This window comes from Panthera onca, chromosome C1, assembly GCF_046562875.1.
Source record: "Panthera onca isolate mPanOnc1 chromosome C1, mPanOnc1 haplotype 2, whole genome shotgun sequence".
Taxonomy (NCBI): Eukaryota; Metazoa; Chordata; class Mammalia; order Carnivora; family Felidae; genus Panthera; species Panthera onca.
Window position 1 is genome coordinate 138,238,352 of NC_138346.1, and position 24,939 is coordinate 138,263,290.

The 24,939-nt window shown below is 35.0% G+C and overlaps 1 protein-coding gene across 2 annotated transcripts in view; it reads left to right on the forward strand.

The window, feature by feature from the left end:
• DPYD (dihydropyrimidine dehydrogenase) overlaps window positions 1-24,939 on the forward strand; it is an 853,279-nt gene that overhangs the window by 35,811 nt on the left and 792,529 nt on the right. For both annotated transcript variants that reach the window (XM_060626444.3, XM_078451629.2), the window contains exon 2: window positions 5,608-5,718. In XM_060626444.3, the coding sequence (XP_060482427.2) occupies window positions 5,608-5,718 (111 nt within the window). The remainder of the gene's footprint in view (window positions 1-5,607; window positions 5,719-24,939) is intronic.

A 24,939-nucleotide genomic window follows, 5' to 3' on the forward strand; every position in this document is an offset into this window, starting at 1 on the left:
GATTCCCTTTTATATATTCAAAATTGGCAGTACAAGAGCATGCATATACATTGGTTGAGTGGAGCCTAAAATCTAGTTCTGTCATATACTGACGACAGGTAGTAAACACAGCATGCACCTTCTAGACTGTTTTATGTATCGTCTTATTTGACTCTCAAAACAACCCTGTGAAGAAGGTACATTACTAATCACCATTTTATTGTTGAAGAAGTAGAGGGATTGAGAGTTAAATAACCAGCAAAAATAGTAGAACTAAGGCCTAAGCCCAAATTTAACCTCAAACACTATGCATATTGCTCAGCGAATACTTAATGGAATGAAAGTTGTAAGTTTTAGGACTGTCATAGACTCCTTTCTTCATTGATTATTAACTGCAGTGACTTAGACATTGTATATAAAAGGAAAATTGGCCTTTGTGTAGAGCTAGTAAAATGAACAACAAAAAAAGTTACTTGGAAAGATATTCCAACCTAAAAGAAATGTCAAGGTTGGCCAAAGAGCAGAGTGCATTAAAAAAATAATAATAATAATAAAAATATGAGAGTCCTTTACTAGGCCTGCTTAGCATGAATTTCTGAGGTTTTCAGAAGACTTCAGAGTAATCTTGAGTGTGGGAACAGGATGCAGAATGAAGCTGCATTCACTCCTCTTCTGCTCCCAACCCAGGATGAGACTGATCATAGCAGTTTTAAGCTTATCCAAGAACCAAGGACACCTTTGTAAATTCCTAAAGATACTTACTTAAACTCACCCTACACCATGACTAATTATGGACATTGGAAAGGGTGAGATAATTGGTTGAGATTGGGGCTTATAAGCAAGAGACTGGTAAGCAAGTAAGTAATGAAAAGTTCAGATCTTCATTGAGCAACATTTGTTAGATTGTGTCTAGACGAAGCAACAAATGCTCAACAAAAGCATTAATCAATAGATAATTCTGTTTTCCTGTTAGTTGAGAATATTTACTGGGGAAAAAAAGGAAGCACAATACAATGTTTTATTGAAATGAAGATATTTATGCCAGTTATGAAAAAGAGAAAAGCATGATTTTTTTACTTTTATTTATATTTATTTTTTATTTTTATCTGATGCAATGGGCAGTAGGAGACAACTTATGGAAGACTCAGGAAAAGCCATCAAAGACAAAATTTAAGCATAGTTTAAATAAGATAAAATCTAATTTACCAAGTTCAGCCTGTAAATCTGAAATGTCAGTATGTGTGTAACATGTTAATGGCTCAAAATTATAGTAATGACCAGGATTGAAGAGGAAACATTTGTTTATAATTTAAAATGCAAAGTGTGAGGGAAGCTTAATGATGCATTATGTTTAGATAACTGATACTGTGATATAAAACAAAGCCACATTTTTAGAAAGAGGACGTGTTGGCCAAGTGGCTTCTTACAGTTGTAATTCAAGCTCAAATAATACTGCTGTTTTGATATTTTTAAGCTAAGACTTAATACTTTTATTTGTGAAGTGAGGGCCTGTGACTGTAGTCCATCTGGGCTCCTCTTTGTGCCCTCTATAGGAGTAAAGAAAAAGTCTCTTCAGATGCATAATTCTAGTTTGTATGCAATGCTTCCCAGCATAGTGTTGATAGACAACACAGTGACAACACATAACCTTGCTTTGATCTCACATGTAAATCTGTCTTTGGATCATATTCTATCATTTCTTAAACTAAATGAAATAGTGTAGTGAAATTTTCTTAAATTCTGTTTTTTTTGTTTTTAGTTTTTTTTTTTTTTTTGTCTTGTTTTGTTTTTTGCCTTTAGAATCACTAGTACAGTTTTATTGTGTTACTAAAAATGATTGGAAAAACCAAAGGTCAGATCCTTTGTGTGGGAGAAAATCCCCCTTATAAGTAATATACCCCATATCTGAAAGGCATAGTAGGCCTCTTAAAATTCTGAATTTATGGGAGAGGGAGCCCTGTGACCTTGTTAGGATCTGTTTTTGATCATTTCTTAGGATGAATGCAATTTAGAACTCTCCTGGATTATTCTGCCAGCTATTCAGTTGTTGATGATATTGACTTTTAGTTTTAAAATGTCTTTGCTTTGGAAAATTGTTTTTAACAGCCTTCAACCACTTATATTTTGAATTTTTATGTTGTATCACTTTTCATTTGGGACATTAAGTCAAATTCTTGGTAACCATTCTCCACAATCCAATTTATTTTTACCCAAGATCCATTGAATTCAGCTCACTGCCTTTCTGTAAAAGGTTAACCCAATATGTCATGTTATGTTATACTTTCTACTCATGCTATATAAAAGAAAAGTTACTGTGATAAGCAGCCAATAAATTGCATTCAGAATGTTTATTCTTAAAAATTACATTACTATGCTGACATAGATAAACATAATCATTTATCACAATATGGATTGTGAAATAAAAACTAAAATAAATGGACCCATATTGCCTGTTACCCAGTGTTTTTTTTTTCTTTAAATGTTGGTCACAATAACTACCTTTAAAAAATGTCATCTTCTTATTTATCAGTTTGAATTAATGTATGAGATTAGTAATGGTTCAAGCTTGAATAACTACACAAAAAACCACATTTATTGTATAATAGGAAAGTATTTTCAACTTTTTTTGTATAGAAATGAGGTTATATTTTTAAATGTTGGCTCTTATTAATATGTTGTTTTGGCATTATTTCATCATAAGGAATAAACCATTTAAAACTCATCGCTATATTTGGTGTTTGTTATCCAGAAGACAGAGACATCTAAATTGGTAAATTTTGAAGAAATCTCATGTTCATCATGTATAGGAATTACTAAAAATAATTTTCACTTATTTTGGGCTAATAAAGTAAGTCCCAGGGATGTTTAATAGAGTGAATACAGCACACAGTGAAACCTGCTGAATGTAGTATTTGGTGATTATTTATTTACTTACTTGATAGCAGCTTTATTGAGGTATAATTCACATACCACACAATTCACTCATACAAAGTATAGAATTCAAAAGCTGTTAGTGTATTGATAGTTGTGTTTCTATCACCACTGCCAATTTCATCAGCCCAGAAAGAAACCATGTACCCTTTGGCAGTCATTCCATTTCTCCTTAATCCTCCAACCCCTGGTAAGCACAGCCTACTTTCTGTCTCTATATATTTGCCTATTCTGGACATTATATATAAATGAAATCATATGATATGTGATATTTTGTAACTGGCTTCTTTCAGCATAATATTTATGTTCATCTATGTTGTTTGTTAATTTCCCCAATTTTTTCTGTTATTGATAAAAATTCCATTATGCTTGAAGAACTACTTCATATGATTTTAAAATTTATTGAGGCTTCTTTTATGGTTTAGCATATGATCTGTCCTAGAGAATGTTTTGGGTACATCTGAGAAGAGTGTGGATTCTGCTGTTCTTGGGTAGAGTATACCACAGATAAAGCTTTGTCTTTGTGTTGAATCTGATACCTGTGCCCTTTGGAAGGCAGATTCTGTTTACTTTTTTTCTTGTGTGGGTCACACAATCCTGTTTTTTTAACATCTTATAACTTTTTTTATTTATTAAAAATTGAACATTTTAGATAAAATATTGTATCAATTCTGGATAGTAGCCTTTCTCCCCTAAAATGGGGCTTATTGATGTTTGCTTATTTGTTTAGTGACTTGATGCACTATTTTAGGGAACTCTATTTCTCCCAAGACGTGAACCTCTGATTGTATTTGCATAAAGTGAAGTCTTGGGCGTATGCACAATAACTCTGGGATGCTAATGGTTTTATCAGGGCTTTATTTGCCTTTTCCCCTATTTTTTTTTAAAACTGCCCACTTCTGTTGGTATTACACCCAGCTCTTGGTTTCTACTGATTGCTGTCTGATTGCTCTATTATTTTTGACAATGTCCTGGAATGTAAATTACTGCACAGTATGAGTCAATTAAATTTGGGTGCCTTGCAGGAATAGTTTTTGAAGTGAGTCTTTGAGGTTTCTTGTGATCCTAGGGGAGCTGTTCTTAGCTATTTCTTTCCCTGGTTCTCTCTGGTAAACTGTCTGCCTTATGATTTAGTTTATTGCTCTCATGAAGCTATCACCCTCCTCTTAATTGTTTGCCATCAAACTATTTACTGTTTTTGAAAATAGCCATAGGCTTGAACTTCCCCACGTACTAATTCTAATAAAGTCAGTTGTTTTAGGGGGAGCTGCCTGTTCTTATGACTTGCCTCTTCCCCTGCAAAAAAAATCCCTGAGCCACAGCTACAGAGCTAGGGGTGGTTTAGTGGCTTGCTTTTCCCAGATTGACACTCCTGTGTTGTGAGCAGAGCACTGGTGTAGGCAGTACCTTCTGATCTCAGTTTGCTTCTCCTGGTATATTAACTCCAAACCTTGAATAAATTAAGGTGAAGGTGATTAGTTCTCCATGTAATTGGCATGTTTGCTGCATGTGAGGTAGAACCTCTGCTCTATGAGTGGGGACTAGGTGAAGCAAGGGAGCTCCTGCCTTCTCAGCTGCACTCTCTGGAGTTTAGTTGCTGCATAGTGGGTTGGGGGGGGGGGTGGGGGAATGAGAAATGCTAATAGTCTGCCCTTCTCTGGGAAATACCATACACTCAACTGGAAGCTGGGGGCAGATGGACCTTTGTGTTCTTGGTTGCACTCACCTGAGGTAGAATTTCTGTTTACTGAGCTGTGGCATGGTGGAGGGGTGGGCAGGCCATTCTTCAAATGCCATAGACCTTCACTGTTTTTACCAATTCTTAGTAGATTTTTCTTGAGCAAATGTTTCTTCATTTGCTATTTGACTTTCAGATGATTTCTGGAGACTTTGAAGGATTTTTATTTTTACTAATTTTTATCAGTTACATTTTGTTGGGGAATTGATCTAAAGAAGTCTTCGTGCTATCATTTTGGAAGACCTCTGGTGGTTTTCTTTTAAATACTCTCTTAAGACAGTACTTTGAAATTAATTCTTTATTGAGTTTTTCAGGTGACATTTAATTTATTTGCATACATAGTTAAAAAGGTTTTCTCTTCTGCTTTTGTATATCACAAAGTCACGGTAAAACATAGTCTTTTTTTGGGTAAATTTGAATGTAAGCTTAATACAGAGAAGAACTGAGTTCTAATTCAGTCCCTTTAGTATATTAATTGTGAGATCTCAAATAGGTTACTTAAGCACCTTGAATGTATTTGCTTATCCAAAATTTTGAAATAATAGTAGCTATTATTAAATTAAATTAGGTAATGCATGTGAAAGCAATTGGTAAATTCTAAAAACTTAAAATGGGGAGTGTTGTTATTACACGCTCAAATAAAATCTGCATCTTTTATGATTTCATTCTCATCTAAAAATACTATGTATAAAATTTATCTTAAAGAGTCTTCAGTATGGTTTATGTGATTTTTAAATCCTTCATATTGTGATCAATAAGTATTCTTATAAAATCAGTGAGTATATCACCTAGCAAATGATTACTTTAGATAAGCTTATGGTGGAATTACAATAGTAGAAGGAGAAAACAACATGTTCAGTATAAGTCTTTGGAGTGAGTGGTGAGTAATCTTAAAATAAAATTTTGATTTTTTTTATATGCCAACATAGATGTTTATATGTTGTTTATACTGTCTTCAGAGTATCCTGGCTCTAAATCCTCGAACACAAACTCATGCAGCGCTGCGTTCCACTTCAGCCAAGAAAGTAGACAAGAAACATTGGAAAAGAAATACTGATAAAAACTGCTCTGTAAGTACCACTGATAGATTGTTTCACATGGAAAATAATCTCATCCTATACATTGTAGAACAAGATTTTACATATACTTAGAAATACAATTAAATATGTGTAAAGTACAGCTGTAATTTTTTCATACTTTAGATATTTTTTATTTGAATAATCTCAAAAATGTTTTTAATTTTACTGCTTGAAAATCTATTGAAACAACTAAGAAATTATATGTTTAGTGTGGTGCCAAAATTTATTTTCTTAAAAATCCGTAAACCTTCTCTTAAAATTCTTTTGTAAAATCAAAAACACAAGGAACAATAAGTGTTGGTGAGGCTGTGGAGAAAAAGGAACTCTCTTACACTATTGGTGGAATGCAAACTGGTGCAGCCACTGTGGAAAATAGTATGGAGGTTTCTCAAAAAATTAAAAATAAAATTACTATATGATCCAGTAATTCCACTACTGGGTATTTACCCAAAGAATACAAAAACACTAATTTGAAAAGACACATGCACCCCTATGTTTGTTGCTGTATTATTTACAATAGTCAAACTATGGAAGCCCCCTTCCCCAGGTGTCCACTGATAGAGGAGTGGATAAAGATGATGTAGTATATATATCTATATATCTATATATATATATATATAGATATAGATATAGATATAGATATAGATATATATACACACATACACACACACACACACACACAATGGAATATAGAGAGTATAATGCTAAGCAAATAAGTCAGTCAGAGGAAGACAAAGGCCATGTGATCTCACTCATATGTGGAATTTAAGAAAACAAATAATCAAAAGAAGAAAAAAGAAGCACATTAAGAAACAGATTCTTAACTATAGAGAACAAATTGATGGTTACCACAGAGGAAGTGGGTGAGGGGAATGGATGAAATAGGTGTTGGGGATTTAAGAGTACAATTATTATGATGAAAAAAATTAAATTAAAATCCTTGAAAATTGTTTTGTGTAACAATAAAATGATACAGAAGAGTTTCCATATTACAGATATAATTTAGCTGAAGAAGAGTACACTGGCATATACAAGCTATTGTATGATGTGGTTTTGGGGAACATATGAGCAATATTTGGGGAATACTATAAACATTTAATATTTCCAAGTGAGGTACAGGAGAAAAATGTCTGAGATTACTGATTGCTGAAATGTTATTTAACTGATTCTATGAGGTTATCACAGGGCTGGCACTTTGAGGCCATAAATGGGGATTAAGTACAAACTCTAAGGCAATATTTAAAATACGACTTTAGGAGGCATACATTTTTAAAATTGGAAATCAATTTCCTTTTTACCCAATTTCCCAAAATTAGTTTCCCCCAAATGAGTTTTCTCAAATCATTTATTTAAACAATTATTTGTATTAGCTTATTTAACATTGGCTTCTTTGGTGCTTTGCTTATACTGTCTAATACAATGATTTTAGTTTATGTACTTCTTTCTTCCTTACATATGAACTCTTTGATGATGGAAATTGAGGGCATGTGCTCATTGTGTATGTATACATCTGATTCAAAAATTTTTGTCATTGGACATCCAGGAAAGGTTTTTGAATGAAAAGAAGAAATAGAAATACAAAGAAATGATGTGACTTGAGATGATTATGTAGCCACTTAATAGCAAAGCTGGGTTGGAGTTCAGTTTTCCTTGTACCAGTTTGGTGAATTTGCTTTCTAATATCATGAGGTCTCTGGAAGAAGACTAGTGTGGTCTAAATTATATCAAAGGATAGACTGACTCTAAGATCTTATATTACAGTATGAATAATTGCAGGGCACTGAAAAAAGAGTCATGTAAATTTCAAATGTAGAAAGCCCTTAAAGATTATCAAGTCTAAATCATTTTAAAGGTATGAGAACTTTAACCCTGATAAGTTAAATGACTTCTCTAGGGTCTCATTTATATATTATTAAACTATTTATGGTCAGAGTTTTATTTAGAAAGAGAGGCTTTCTTATCATTTTATTATTATTTTATGAAATTAGCATTTTATTCCAAAATGTTATCCTGTAAATTGAGTGTCTCATTTTATCATATTTTTTAATAATTGGTAAAGATTCAGTGAGGTGGGTCTTCTCCATTAAATGTATTGGCACAAATTCTGAGAGAAGCAATTTGACAGTATCTTTGGCAATATTCATCAACACCTGTCTTAGTTTGCTAGGGCTGCCATAACCAAGTACCACTGACTGGGTGGCCTAAAGAACAGAAATTCTCAATGTTCTGGAGGCTAGGAATCTGAGATCAAGGTGTCAGCAGGGTTGTTTTCTTCTGAGTCCTCTCTCTTGGTTTTCCCTTGTGTCTTTGTTATAGTCTTCCCTCTGTGTGTGCCTGTATCCAAATTTCCTCTTATAATGACACTAATACTAGATTAGGGCCCCCTCTTAATGAGCTCATTTTAATTCAGTCATCTCTGTAAAGACTGTCTCCAAATACAATTACATTCTCAGGTACTAGGGGTTAGGACTCTAGCATATAAATTTGTGGGGGATATGGTTCAGTCCATAACAATATTTTTAAATTATCAAACACTTACATCCAATAATTTATCTTGTAGTAAACTATCCTAAACAAAGAATTAGGAATGTAGATAAAGAATTAAGTAGAAAGAAGCTTTTTCCAACATTATTTATTTGGTAGAGAAAAATGTGGGGAAAACCCACTGAATTCCAAGCATTGAGTTGTGGTTAAATAAATCAGGGCAGATCCATTCAGCAGTAAGTTGTGCAATCATGGAAATTATTTTTAAAATAATTATCTGGAAAAATACTTACAATATATATTATAAGGAAAAGGCATGAAACATTATATTTAAGAATGATTGTGTGCACTTATACACACATATTCACCTAGACATATATTCACAAAGAAAAAAAGAAAATATAATGGAATGTTAATAGTGATTACCTTTGTTTTCTTTGCACTTTTGTATATTTCAAGTTTTATATAATCAAGTATTAGTAGAAAAATGAAAGCTTTAAATTCATGTTAAAATAATCTTAATCTATAAGATCAGATTTATTGCTCTGGATGTATACCATTTTGAAAATTCTATTTGACACACCTATATTAACAAAACACAGTGAAATTCATTCCCAAAGTGGAAATATGGAGCGAAGGTTTGAAAGTTATTCTCAGTGCAGTTAAAGAATGTGGCTCCTTTCCTTTTCATTATTGTTCTTATGTGTTTGCATGAAGAATTGATTAAAAGTATAACCAAAAGATTCTTTTCTTTTCTTCTTTTCTTTTCTTTTTTTATTATTTTAGAGAGAGAGAGTGAGGGGGGAGAGGGACAGAAGGAGAGAGAGAGAATCTTAAGCAGACTTCATGCTCAGTGTGGAGTTCAACATGGGGCTCCATCCCATGACCCTGAGTTCCCATGACCCTGAGGTCCCATGACCCTAAGCCAAAACCAAGAGTCAGATGCTCAACTGACTGAGCCACCCAGGCGCCCCTGATTTATTTTTTACTTTACAAATTTTCATATTTGTGTTTTATAGTCACTCCTCTAAATTCAAAAGCCTTATATGTATATAAACAAACATAAGACTTTGAAAGGTAGAGAGAAGACCAAGTAGCTAGAGAAATGGAACCTAAAGAATGAAATAGTGGTGAGTTCCTAGGGTTTTTCTTTTTCTGCATTTTTCCCAGTCTTGGGGGAGCACCTGGCTGGCATGAGAATCTTGATCTTGAGGTCATGAGTTCAAGCCCCATATTGGGTATAGAGCTTACTTAAATTAATTAAATAATTAAAAATAAAACTAAATAAAAAACATGTGTCTTGGAAAAACTAGAAATCCTAAAATAAATGAAGAAAATGAAGAAATATCTCAGTCTTGGGACTAAAGAATTTAGAGAACTGGCAACACTAACTTCACACACACAGGTGCGCACACACACACACACACACACACACACACACACACACACACAAATCCTAACAAAAGTCTGCTCTCTCTAGCCAAAATACCAGGGAAAAAACAGCCTAGCAAGACAGAAAACCTTCAGACCGTAAGTTGTCTACTCTACCCAAACACATCAAGAAAAACTGTGGCCCTATCCCTATGTATTGCGTAAAGGCTGAGAAGAGAGCCTAGACTTCCATTCTGTAATGAGATAATGAGATGCCCACACACCTCTGCTGGGTGAAAGAATAGGGAGCCAGTACTTTCATCCCCATTAGCTAGCCAGTAACTGAAAGGGCCCACATCCCCACTTACCCTCTGTGATGTCAATGACTTCTCTCACTATCCAGAGGAAGAAAAGAAAGAGGGCAGGGCTGAAAAATACTCAAAAAGGAAATAATGACTAAAAACTTTCCAAATTGGGAAAGAGACATAAACCTACAAATTCAAAAAACCTGTGTGAAACCCAAAGAAAACCATAGTAAGATATGTCATAATTGAATTTCTGAAAACTAAAGACGAAGACAGGATCCTGAAGGAAGCTAGCCCACTTGCTTCAAGGCAGGGACAACTCTCGTGGGCTGTTATGCTCCTAAGCCTTGCTCTATTGCTTTGGCTATGACTAGAAGGTACCACTGACTGCGTCCTTGCTTTGAAAGTTTCCCTCCTTCCTACCCTGCTTTATGCCTCTTGTACTTTTCCTGAATAGCCCTCACTCCATAAATCACCTGCACCCAAATCCCTGTTTCAAATTTGCTTTTAGGAAAAATGAATTGAAATTGGTAAACAAAGGGTGAAATCTTGGCTCGCATCAGCAGCACTTGATACAGCGTCACTCTCTTGTTCCTAAAATATTTTTTTCACTTGGCGTATAGAACATCAAACTCCTTGGTTTTCTTCTTTCATTATTAGCATCTCCTTGGCTTCATTGTTGGTTATTCCTCATCTTCTCACCCCTAAATATTAGAATGCTCAGAGCTTAGATCTTTCTGTCTCTCCGTAAGGCTTATTATGTTGGTGGTCTCATTTTTCTCTCCTCACTTTAATTTCTGTCTGTATCCAAATCTTATTACCTCTTACCTCCTTCACCACTATCAACCTTTCTAAGCCAGCACCATTATCTCTCATCTCTCATCTGGTTTATTTCAATAGCCTTGAAATAGTTTCCATGCTTATGCCTTTCCTGGTAGAATCTTTAATTAATATACACAAACCTGTTTAAAATTCCTGTGTTCAGAATCTTTCAGTGGTTTTACAGCTCACTTGGAGTTTTCACAATTTCCTTTGTACAATTGCCACTTCAGCAAGGCCTTCTCCGGCCACTCTATTTAAAACTCTAACCTGCCCCCCTTTTGAGCTCCCCTTAGACTTCTCTGCTTAATTTTTCTTCTAGCACTCATCACTTTTTACTTGCTAATTTTGTTTATTTTCTGCCCTTTTCTGCTGGAATATAAAGTGTAGGAGGGCAGGGATTTTTGTGTTTTGTTCATCATGTGTTCCGTTGCATAAGCTGTGTTCCCAGCTTCTAGAAGAGTTGGTGCTTAGTAAATATCTGCCGAATGAATGCATGAATGAATAGGATCCTTTTGTCACATATTATTTATATACTGGACATAAGGATTACATGTTTTCTTATATAGTGCTATACAGTTTCCAGAGTACCTTTGCATATTACATTTGGTTTTTACCATAATGTAAATAGACAATTCAGATTTGTCTCCTTGTTTTACTGATGAGGACTATGCTGAAAATGTTAAATGATTTACTTAAGCATATTAAAATTACTCAGTGTTGCAGTCAGATCTAGAAATCAGGTCATCTGGGTCTAGTACATCCTTTTTAGTATATCACCTGGCTTCCTTAGAAAAGACAAGTAAGGGGGGTGCCTGGGTGGCGCAGTCGGTTAAGCGTCTGACTTCAGCCAGGTCACGATCTCGCGGTCCGTGAGTTCGAGCCCCGCGTCAGGCTCTGGGCTGATGGCTCGGAGCCTGGAGCCTGTTTCCGATTCTGTGTCTCCCTCTCTCTCTGCCCCTCCCCCGTTCATGCTCTGTCTCTCTCTGTCCCAAAAATAAAAATAAAAAACGTTGAAAAAAAAAAATTTATAAAAAAAAAAAAAAAAAAAGAAAAGACAAGTAAGATTATTAGAAAGTAGAATCATCAGAATTAAGGAAAAGATGGATTGTATTGGTTGTCACATTTTTTTTTACCAGTAATCTTAATATCATTTCTGAAGATAGCCAAAGAGATCATTTTCAGCTAACTTCCCGACCACCAAATACAAAGGTTTTATTTATTTATGCTTTTTTTTATTTACTAACTATTTTGCTTTGGCTTTATAATTTTCTGTTTTGATTTAGTTCAGATAATCACTGACTTACCACTCTTTGCATATGTGCATTAGGGTTGTGGGTTGGGTCTCTTTGAATTCCCAGGGAAGAAGTTTCTCTTGAGCCATTGTATTACCTTCTGTTCATATCTGGTTATCTTTGTCCATTTTGGTTCTGGAAACAACCATATTTCAGGCACTGTATTGAATGCCATTCAAAGATGAATAAATTATAAATTCCAGTCTAAATTGTTTATTAAAATAGGTGCAAATTTAGTTTTAACAAACAAATTTATAGGCTTCTTAGAAGATAGGCATTTGTTTGACCTGTAAAAGTGCTCTGCGAATGGCAGTTCTGAAATTTTTTCCCCAGGAATTTCTTCCCTTGGCAGTTTGATACCATTCTAGTACTAATTGGAAATTCTGAATTCAGTAGGGGATTTAAACTGGCAAATGTGTTTATACTGGTTAATGAAGCACGAAGCAGTTATTTCCAGTATCTTTTAAGCAGGTGTTCCATAACTGCTGTTTATTTTTGCCATTTTTGAAAATGCTGAACTGTCGTAATTGCATAAATATTTTGCACTCATTTTCCATTAGCAATATTTGAAGACCTGAAAATGTTACAAATCAGAAAACTGGGTGAAAATAAAAAGAGAAGGTAGTTGAAGACATCCAATTATTAGACATTTTTAAGAACTTTAGCTACTTTGTTTTAAACATGTGACTCATAGTAAGTGCTCACAGTAAAAAAATAATAATAAGCCATAGTATATAGTAAGAATTTGCTAATTGCAAATCTGTCTAAAGTGCTTTTAATGAACTAGCTCATTTAATCCTCAGAGCCATCCTATGAGGAGGGTACTGTATTTTATTTCCATTCATAGATAAGGGAACTGAAGCACAGGGAAATTTAAGAAACCTGTCCAGGATTCCACTACTGCATGGTGGAACCAGAGGTTGCACTCATGTAATCTGGCACCAGATCTTTTTAAGTAAAATTGTTTGAATAAGTAAATAAAAATAAATCATTGACTTTTTTTTTTCATTCTAGGAAATGACTACAGTAATGTGTAGGTTTTGATAAATCATTATTTTTTTCCTGGATGAGGTTCCCAGTTTTAGTCACTACTTTTTGTTTGTTTTTGCATTCATTGCCTGTTTATAAAATGGGCCAGCCATTGTGCCACTTACTACAGTAAAATGAAGATGAATTTGACTGGCATAGGCCTTGCCAAGAAGGTCTCACATTCTTTTGAAGAAGACAGAAATATCAACAAATAACAATAGTACTCTTTCAAAGGAAGAACTATTAAGGAGTTTTTTTTTTTTTTTTTTTTTTATTTATTTATTTTTGGGACAGAGAGAGACATAGCATGAACGGGGGAGGGGCAGAGAGAGAGGGAGACACAGAATCGGAAACAGGCTCCAGGCTCCGAGCCATCAGCCCAGAGCCTGACGCGGGGCTCGAACTCACGGACCGCGAGATCGTGACCTGGCTGAAGTCGGACGCTTAACCGACTGCGCCACCCAGGCGCCCCTATTAAGGAGTTCTAATTATCAGTGTAATTCAGTCAAATTTGCCTTTGGCTGAATTAGTCTAACTTTCATAGGGGAAGATGGATTTAATAAGGAAAATGGGAGGTAAAGTTCAGACTTGTGTAGAAGGCTAGAAGACAATAGAATATGGGGCAGTGGGTATGTAGGAGAGAAGATACATTTGAATGTATTTAGGATTATCTCAGTTTGCTTGGGCTACTATAGCAAAAAATACCATAGACTGGATGGCTTAAACAACAAACATTTATTTCTCATGCTTCTGTGGGCTGGGAGGTCCAAGATCAGGGCATTGGCAGATTTGGTATCTGGTGAGGGCCTGCTGCCAGCTTCGTGAATGGCCGTTTTCTTGCTGTGTCTTCAAATAGCAGAAGAGATGAGAGCGTTCCTGGGTCCCTTTTATAAAGGCACTAATCCCATTCATGAGGACTCAGCTTTCATGACCTAATCACTTCCTATCTCATAATATCATCACATTGGGTGTTAGGATTCCAATATATGAATTTTGAGGGGACACAAATATTCAGTCCATAACAGGAGGTAAAATAAATATGACTTGAGAGTTTATGTGTACATTTAGTTGTTTATAAGATAAAACTGAGGAGAATAGTGAATTCAGTTTGTGATCTTTTGTTTCTTGTACCTGGGTATATCCTATTTAGTTCAAAAGTTGTAGCTCAGTAAAGGAGTCAGGAATGAAGATGAAAAGTTTTGAGTCATCAGAGTATATGTGGGTATAAAGCCTGTAGATAGAGTTTCCCAGGAAGTATAGAGAGTGGGAAGAGTTTGGAGCTTAGATCTTTGAGAACTGTGGGTGGGATTAGGAGAGACAAGTGAGGTACTGGCTTGAGGTACAAAACGTAAGGGACACTGAAAGACTCAGTAAACAAGATAAATAATCCAAGAATATGTAAAACATGTATATAAAACCATACCTCTTTCCTTTTGCCTCAGGCCACAGTGTGGCTTAGCATGACACTGAATACCAGCATGGCAAGGGCAGGCAGAGATGAGAATTTATCTAAAAACACCATGTGGGGTGAGATGAGAGCCATGAAAGAAGTGAGAGAGTTCCTACAAGGAAGGACAGGTCATTGTGCTTTTCTTCTAATACTTGATTTCCAAATGTGGTTATTTTTTGTACTTTGGAAATTATCCTTATGATTTGCTTTATGTGCTGGGGTCCATTTTTCCTTCTCAAGCTTACATGACTATTAAGAAATAAAATCCACATAGTTAATAATCGCTCAACCTCATTCAGAAAAGGAAGGTGGAATTATTCTTGCTTTGATAACCCAGCTACCTGATTCTGTTAACTTGACATAGAATGCAGGTCCCAATGGTGATATATAGCAAATTCACAATATGAATTCCTTTTTTTAAGCTCCAAAGTTAAATGAATTTTTGACCACATTCACAGTAAGAAAGTAATTCCTGTTCTACTCTCTCCTCTTCTTACACCATATTTTAAAACAACTTCTCAAGCTTGAGCTTGCTTTCCTGATTGCTGACAATAGCATTCTTCTGAAAATAGACTCAGTGCCTGAAGGGGTTTCTGAAATAAAAAAAATAAAAATAAAATAACCCAAACCAAGATTCTTTGCAACTTAATGCCTTCTTCAATAAGTGAAAAACGCATTGTATAGAGAACACAAGTATCACACTAGAAACTCAGGCATACAGGAATTATAACCTCCTTTATTTTTCTGTAACCAAACTTAAATTCTATTTTGAGCTTTTCTAAGAGTAGAAACTTAGTCATTGTCACTTTTAGAATTTTTACCCCTCTGCTCCCCCTGCCCCTCCTTATTTCTCTGGGCTAACATCTGACTTCCCTGGGATTTGGTGACAAGTGTGGTAGATGTGGTGAGCCCAGCTGATTCTTCATTATATGTTTCCTTTACTAACCATCATGGGGGATGTAGAATTTATCCCTCATTCCCTTTCATGAGATCCCTTTTTATTCCCTGCCTGTGTACTACTTTTAAGCCCCTCGTGAATACATGACAGTCATTCAGCATTGGGGCTCAGGAAACTTCCATAGTTCAGTCACCTCTTCCCGGGGCTTCATCTGATAGGTTCTCGAGCTCATGATTTCCGTGTGCATGACTAGTATTTGCCAGCCTGAGTAGCTTGGCAATGATCTTTTTTTCTGTGAATCTACCAATATTTCTGGGCCCCTCCTTTTTTTATGTATCCTCATCTTATCTTTCCATTCTTAAAATATTTATATAGTTTAGATAGGAAGGTAGGAGTGGAGAAGAAAATTTACTTTTAACTCATTACTCATTTCCTCTTAAATCCATTGTCAATCACTCAAGTTCTTTCAGATTCCTTGAAAATCTGACTTCTGAAATCTTAAGTCTCACAGAAGCTCTCTTGGTCTTATTGCTTTCTGTTGTTACATCTTTTTCTTCAAGAAATCAAAACTAGTGGCCTCTCTGCTTAACATGTGCACATTTTAGGAGGAAGGAGAAGGAATTATAGTAAAACTTCCCCATCCCATAAAGTCTGATTTTGAATTTGGATCTAACAGAATTCATGATCGTCTCCTCCATCCAGCAGGTTCTCAAATGAGGTGTGTTGGAAGTGGGGAGAGAAGGTGGAGTAAGTTTCTATTTTGGGTCAGAGAAAGTAAGGAAGAAGGGTTAAGACAGGCAAGGCCAGTTAGAACTCCATTTTGGGAAACTGAGATAGTATACTTGCAAGACCGTGCAAGTGAGTACCTCCTTAAATTTTGTGCCATGGATGCCTCACTTACCTCACTGTTGTACTGGCCCCGATAACAGCTGCCAATCAAAGGGCTTATACTGTCCTGGGGATACCAGCCTGTCAGGACCTGTAGATGTCCTTATGAATGTTTAAACTTGGGTAGCAATTGGCGACCTGCCATAGGGACTCATGGATTTGGATGGCACTGATGGTCCCAGAACTCCAGGCTAGCTGACTGAGTAGGTTTCTCTGGTCATTACATTAACTTCCTAGTAATGCTACCACACATGTATTACTGGAGATTTGGAATCATTAATCTGATACTGTTTTATTGTTTATATTTTAAGGACAATTACCCTGCTAAATGTATTGAGCACATTGTAATGAATTAGAAAAAATAAGTTTGTTTTAAAATAAGAATATTTTAAGTGGTCTTTATTGGAAAGTCTCTTCCATATCTCTAACAAAGATTAGAAGACATCACTGTATAAGTTTAGTAATTAATTTTGTGTGTATATGTTAGAATAGACATTGATTTGAAGAAACTGATCCTTTAAAAAATGCAAGTTTAAAGTTCAGCAGAAGGAAAAATTTTATAGAGGGAAAAATATACTGTGACATTTGATTGAAAATCCTTTGTCAAAGTATAAAAAATTTAAGTAGAATAGGGATTCTGAGCCTAAAATCTTGCTTTGTGGTAATTTAGACATATGTAGACCTTGTAATTTTGGAATTGGGGTGGGTTCTTCTGACACATAACCAGTAATTATTTTAAAATAGTAGTCTGTTGCTTATAGGAAGGCATTTTTGCTGTAAGTGTTAAAATCTAGTTATGGATTTAAAAAGATTTTTGGGCAATCTCAGTTTCTTTAAGAATACAAAGTATACCCTGAATCAGTAATTAAAATATGATCATTGATTAATTTTCATTGTCTATATATGAACTATGAACTATGAAAAGTATCTCCTGAACATTGTTAGACATTAATCCAATGGTTGGAAAAAAGTTACTTTTCATAGGTGAACCCTCTTAAAGAATTAATGTGGGGCACCTGGGTGGCTCAGTCAGTTGAGCATCTGACTCTTGATTTGGGCTCAGGTCATGATCTCATGGTCTTTGGGATCAAGCCCCATGTCAGACTCTGCACTGACATTAAACATTAAAATAAACATTAAAAGAAGAATTAATGTGTCACATTTTCTATATCTGTACTACAATACAGGAGATCAGTTATTCTGCCTAATTTTAAGAGTCACATAGTATAAGTATTTCTTGGAATCTGCCTTGTATGGTTTCATTGATTATGAAGTATTAATGGCAGACCTACTATGTGTCTGCCACTGTGAAAAGTGGTGGGGAGAGGGAGAAACCCTTTTCTTGTCCTGACAACTTACAGTCTTTCTCACAGGCATTAAAGTCATTCACAATCAGGTGTTGCCTGTGCAGGCAACCATGGGAGTTATAGCTAAAGTATAGAATTCAGTATCAGGATTCAAGCTTGGCCTCCCTGAGGAAGCAGAATGGAAGTTGAAAATACAGATGGAGGAGGGAAAGACAAAGAAGAGGGTTCCCACCAGAATGGAAAACACATATTGGGAAGACTTGAGTACCTGAACCTCAGGTACTGAAACAGTTTGAGTCTGCAGGGCTGAAGCATAGAATGTGAGGCTAAGTGTGAAGTGATGAGACAGAAGAGGTCAGCAAGGACTGGTACAAGTAACAATAGCACTGATAATGTTGAAGAGGATATTAATGATTACATGTCTTGCAAAGTTCTATAATCTGGTTATTTCATTAAGAGAAGTGCATGTCATCTCATTAAGAAAGCAGTCTTTACTACATGCTGTAATCTACTGTGATGAAAGTGGGCAGGGCCAAGGCATCATGTTGAGTTTTATCACATATTGGGTTCTCTCTCTGTGTGTATGTGTTTTCTTGGTGTTGCATTCCACACATAGACCAGTATTGCCAGAGATTTAGTCTCCAGGCAGAAATATGTAATAAAATGTTAATTGACTAAAAAGAAGAAAAGTGTTAACTTTTGATTTCCTTAGGCTGTAACAGCAGAGTTTTGCTTTAATTATTTATTTCAGACTGATCACAGCTTTCTCCATGTCCACGTGACACACAAATTAAACTCATTTGTAATTGTCAGCCATCAGCCCTCTTTTATTTTGCTCTTTAGCTTGAAATTTTATAATGGTTAAGTGGCATTTTTTTAAATACCAATTTTATTGTTAATTAGAGTGGAATGTAGTTATCTAGTCAGGGTTTAAGTTGAATTGGAAAAAAACACTTCCCTGAATATAAGGTGTGTTTCTTTAGCTTTGTTAGCAAAAAGAAAGAAAACTTTGTCTTGAAAGTTAGCTTCCTTATCATTGAGGGTTCTTTTTTTCTTATGAGAAGACAGTGGAACCAGAAGGGATGACCTATCAGCAGAAAGGTTGGTTAAGAGTGAGCTGCAGAGACAAACTAATTGGTTTCAGTTATTCTGCCATTTACTAGCTGTGTGACCTTAAGTAAATTCCTTGATTTCTTCCTGCCTCCATTTCCTCTTCTGTCAAATGAGGATAATAATAGAAAATACCCGATATACTTGTTGTTGGGATTAAATGAGTCAATTTGCATAGTACAGTACAACAGTACCTGGCATATATATTCCTCAACAAGTGTTATTGATTATCATTATTAACATTGAAGCGTTGATGCTCCCTGGTCTGTTTCTGCTACTACACATGTAGGTCCATCATGACAGTGGATGCAGAACAGCATAACTAAATATGGAAAGAACATGGAGAGATAATGAACAGGAAGATATTAAGAACAGTAATGAAAAACAGAGCATTTCCTGTATTGCCCAGAAATTTCCTGGCAGCATATTTTGTGTGTGTTGCGGGAGGTGGGAGTGTGAGAGAAAGACACATAGGAAGAGATAGGGAGAAACAGAAAGAGACGCCAGCTATTTTGGACACTGACTAATATATGCATGAAGTAAGAATGAATTATCTTCCTGTGAATTTTTTTTGCCACATTTTCCCTTTTCCAAAAAGCCTTCAACATGATGCCTTGTCCCTGCCCACTTTCATCACAGTCTGCCGGTCTGCATTGACTTGGGGCCTTTACCCTGTCTGATTCTCCCTTAGGTGAGCCCCTGTAGGGTACTAAGTGCTAACCTAAAAAAACACCCCCTCTCTTAGAATGGCTTGAAAATGAAATGTTTTCTCTCAGTGTTTGACAAGGAAGTTTCTTTTTTGAGAAGTTGTTCATATGAATTGCATATTAATCTAAGAATATTGAGAAGGGATCCAAAAGATCTGGAACCAAACTGATTTGTTTACACAGAAATTCTTTGGATAGTCATAATATTAAACTGGAATTGTATGATGTATTGTAGGTCAATAAGTACTATATAATAAAGCAGATGTGTGTTAAGACTATGTCTATAAAAACAGAATATGTATATTTTAAAAGATATTAATGAAGCATATTACTGTATTTGCAAATAAGAAATATCTTTGCATATGGGAAAATAGAGTGCTCTGAACAAAAGAAATCAACTAAATTGTCTTTAGAGCCTAATAGTATATTTTACCTTTGCAAAACATTTATTTGGTGCTCATAGCAAATAAATATGCCAGTTTTGCTGTTTTCCGAATGGGCATACAATGGCAGCTGTCATTCTAATCGTTCCCCTATTCAAACACTAATCGGTGGAACCTACGTAGAATGCTAGCCGACTGAATAGGTAGACAATGGCAGCAGCGTTTTTAATCACAGTTCTATTCAGTCACTAATCGGAGTGATGATTAAGGGACATTAGAGGGAGCACTTTGACATCTGATCCTTTGAACTGATGTCTTTGCAGGCTGTACTCCATAGAGCTCACTTGGCCAGACTTGATTTCCTTATATAAAGTGCAGTGATTTGCAATGTGGGAAATATTACATTAGAGCCTATTGGAATGATTAGGAATTGAGGAGCTTTTCTTTCTGTAAGGATTTGGTGTATGCTGTATACTCACAAAACTCAGAACATTAATGTTTCATATATTACTCTGAATATCAGGGACCGTAGAAAAATACCATGAAAAAGACTCTCTTATAGTCACACACTTAAAATTGAGTATGAATGGAAAATATGGAACTCTGCTCTCATAGTCCTCAATTATGGAAGTTTATGAATTTAAAAATATGTGGATTTTCATATAACCCAATCAAGCTCAGCACATCCTAACTGCATTGCATTTTTTATTTTCTTTAAACCAGAGTATTTTTAGTGTTATGTCTCTAGAGTTGCATTAACAACCAAAAAAATGTACCATGCAGAGGGTGTGATCATGCTTTGGATTCAGTATTTTTTAATAATACAGGATGAAATTTTTCTCTTTTTTTTCTCTCAGAATTTTTAATATCAATTTAGATATTACTAACCTGTTCTCCAGAACATTTCATGAGAATATCCTGAAAACATTAATTAATCTATGTAACATTTACAGATTGACTCAGTGCTTAAAATTTCAACATCAGCATTTGAATGTATAGCTCCAAATATCTGTTTGTCTCTATTTATCTTAAAATGTATAGTACATAGGAGGAAAAAAAAACTTTTCCTCTACCCCTTAGTTTAGCTAATGAGATTTATGAATTAAACTGGCAAAAGCCATTAATAGAAGAAAAGGCATATACATTTTGGTTAACATTGATATTTTATTTTTATGTGCATGGAGACCTTCATAGAAAAGAAGTGGAGACCCGAAGAAGCAGTTAGACTTATCGGCCCTATATGCCATTTTAACAGTGGATGATAAATTGTGGAGAAGTGGCAAGGCAAAGTAAAAGGGGTTTGGGTATCTCAGGGTGGTTAATTGTGGAAAGGTGACTATATGGGGGGAAACTAATAGAAAATAAGAGTTATTTTAGTAAGGTTTTTGTGCATCTCAGTACTGACTTTCTGTCTCCAGTGATCATGGTTTTTCTGGTACAGGAGAGGGAAGGAGTAACATTTTCACAAAGGAATATTCATGCCCTGCTTTTAGGCAGATAGCTGGGGAGAGGGCAAAGAACTCTGTGTTTGCCTTTTCCTAATCACCTTCAGCTCAAAATGATATTTATACTGAAGTGGTATATTTTAGGGTAAGCATATTCTCATTCCCTTCATGTGCAACCTGTTAGGATTGAGTTCTCTGTATTTTTTATGTTCCTTAGATTTAAGATTCTTTACTACAATAAACAAAGGTTTTATTATAAATTCTGGGATAAATAATGACAGTGGTGTATACTTTTGAGGGTATCTGCCCCTTCAGATTCACAGGTGTGTAGGTATGGGCTCGTGAAGCTCCATTTGTACCACCTGACTCAGACCTCAAATCTGGTGACCTGAATCTAATTGAGAAAACTGACCACAGCCAGGAGAAGCAGATTCTGTCCTAGAAGTCTGGGATAAAAGATTTTATTTCATTCTGAGCTGTTTTAGCAGGAAACAAAAAAAAATTGAAACCTGGGTGTTGGCAGGGTGGCCATCTTCTCCCTGCCATGTATAATAAAAATAAAAAAAAAAGCCAGTTTGAAGAAAGAGAAGAGAGAGATAGATGTAGACAAAAGACTGCCTGGGTTACACATGGTTTTTTATAAGGAGAGTTCTGCAACTTTTGTGAGATACTCTTATATCCAGATATAGTCTCCCTTTTTTTGGCTTAAACTATCTAAAACAGGTTTTAGATATAAACAACCAAAAAATCCTAAGAAGCACAGTGGCATATTTCAAATTCTAATGACTTAGAAAGAAAAAAAAAGATGTTTATTTTTAGGGACTATGGTAAAATTATAATTATTTTTAGGGAATATGGTAAAATATAATTAAGTAGGAAAAGGAGAATGGACTAAGGAATAAGAATAGTTAAATTTTATATGGTGAGAGACAGTAGAGTATAATGTAATCAGCTCCTGCTTAGAGACCGGCTGCCTGGGTGCAAATCATGTCTCTGCATTTACTAACTTCACCTTGGGTACAGTTCTTTACCTCTGTCAGGTAGCTCCAATTTCCTTCAATGAAAATGGATATAGTAGTAATCATGGCAATATAATTAAATTATTTTGAGGATTAAATTCACTAATGCATTTAGAGAGGGCATAATACAAGTCTTCGCACATGGTAAATGCTCACGAAATGGTATAATTTTATTAAATTTTTCCTTGAATGTGGGGAATGTCTCATGGTTCAGATGATAAAGCATTTGTCTAGGATTTCTTTGAAGAATTTTACATCATTTAGTAATAATTTACAAATATTAAATATTAATTAAAGTAATACTATTTATTCTATTTTTTCAAATGCTGTATACTTTTACTTTTAGTATTTGGTAAACAAATCCAGGTTCATATATCTATGTGACTTTCATGATTAAGTGGAGTCTTTATCATAGGGTCTCTTAGTTTTTTTTTTTTTTTTTTATTCTGTAAAAGACAGAACTCAGATACAGTAATTTTAGTTTGTTTGCATGTTACACGTAATAAGTCTAGTTGGTTACTTTGGATTCTTTCCATTTTCTTTTCTCTCTGACTCCAGTAGGAATACAGATAGTATTTATGGTATGACTTTGCCCTTATGGTCTATTGGTTTACTTGTTTTTATCAGTTTGTTTTTAGGTTTATTATATTTTCTTTTAAATTATCTCTCACATTGGGAGGCATCTTTGAGCTCTCTGAGTAGACACCATGAGCAAAGCTTATCCTCCCAAGTTGAAAAGATTTATGGACAAGAAATTATCATTGAAATTAAATGGTAGCAGACATGTCCAAGGAATATTGCGGGAGTTCAATCCCTTTATGAATCTGGTGATAGATGAATGTGGGGAGATGGCAACTAGTGGGCAACAGAACAATATTTGAGTGGTGGTAACTTGAGGAAATAGTATCATTAGAAGCGTTGGAATGAGTATAAACAATGGGTGTGTTCATCGGAAGAAATCAACTGCTTCCACATGTCCCTTCTCCATACCACCTGTTTTGCTATAATATAAAACTTAGGTCGTACATTTTCATAAAAAGCTTTTTCGTTAAATAAAATTTTGTAATAGTCAAAAAATTATTTCTCACGTTTTTGAGAATTGAAATTTATACTACTATCTTTACCTATCTATCTTTTTATCCTTATCTCCAGGTCTTAATTTACATGCCTTCTTTTTCTCTGTGGTCCTTTCTGGCTTTACAGCTAGCCGTTTTGTAAACTACAATCAACAAGCAATCTGCCCAAATTATTTCCTCCATGGAACTGCCTAAGAAAGTTTGGCAGTGTTGCTGTTTTCTTGCACATATTTAGAATAAATTTTCTAAACTCTCGTTACATTTTGATTTAATAGAGGAGGATTTATAAAAAGGGAATGAAAGGAAGAGGGCCTATGGGTCCAGCAAGGAGAACAGAGGTTTGAATGTAGAATATGCTTGGTATTTTGGGGAGGCAGAGAGCAAATAGATAATTCAGGTTTAAGGAGGGATTCCTGTCTGAGAGCAGTAAAAAGAGTTTTAGAAGGAAAGGTGGAGATGGAACTGTCTATAAAATAAGATGGGATCCAGAGTATTAAAAAATTAAATACACTTTAGAGATTTGGGATCTTTTTCTTAGGGCAATAAATTCATGATTTTGACTAGGATTTTACCATCATAAAAGTAATATTTTAAAATTAATGAGTAATCTTTAGAATATTAATTTGGAATCTGCTTGTTTGTTTGGGACATCAATAAAAGTAGAAGATGTGGGAATAGAGAGAATGTTTAAGTTTGAGGTTTCTTCAGACATCGTGAAAATTATTTAAAAGTCTGGAAAACAACAGCTATGGGTGCTGTGTTGGCCCATTGTTTTCCCAGCTGGCATAGTTTCTGGCACACAGTAAGCACTCAAAGATTGGTGGCTATTATTTTTGTTCTTGATTGATTTTGTTATTATAGTTGCTATTTTTGCTGTTATTGTTCTTGTTTAGACATTTAGTGATAGAGTACTTTTTTCCTGATTATTGACAATTTCATACCTTCTGTGCTTTTCACTGCACGAGAATTGCCTCTAGACAGGTATTAAAAAGAAAGCAAGTGGACGAGAAGGTAACTTCACCCCAATCCAGAAATAAGCTGAAAGAATTTACCCCAGTCCTCAAACTTTTGGATATACATTGGACAAGTTATCTGCTTGCTATGTTTAGGTTTTATCAGATGCACTAAGCTTTTTTTTTATGTTAAATATCTTACCCTTTCTTACAATTTTTTCACAGCTAGTATTCTTTTGAACACTCCTACATATCTTCTGTAAAACAACGTTATTTCTTTTTGATGCATTCATCTTATACCTTCATAGGAAATAGTTCATAGTACACTTTCTCAGGCACTGAAACATTGCTTGCTTTGTAATGAATGCTATTGTAGGTACGCTGGTTTTAATCATTTGGGTGGGAAATGTTAGGAGTCAATTGAACAAATATTTAATCCCCCAAAGAGAGAAATGAATGGAAACGTGGAAATGGTGGCATCTCAGTCTTCCTTTCATTCATTCAACAAACTGGACATGGACCTGATGATAAAAAGATGAAGAGTATAGAAAATCAAAATATAAACATAAGATTCTAATGATAAGTCTTGGAGAGATGAATTCTAAAACATGGGTAATCGTGGACATCCTATAAATATTTGTTAAATAAATAACTGGATAATTATAGAACAGTC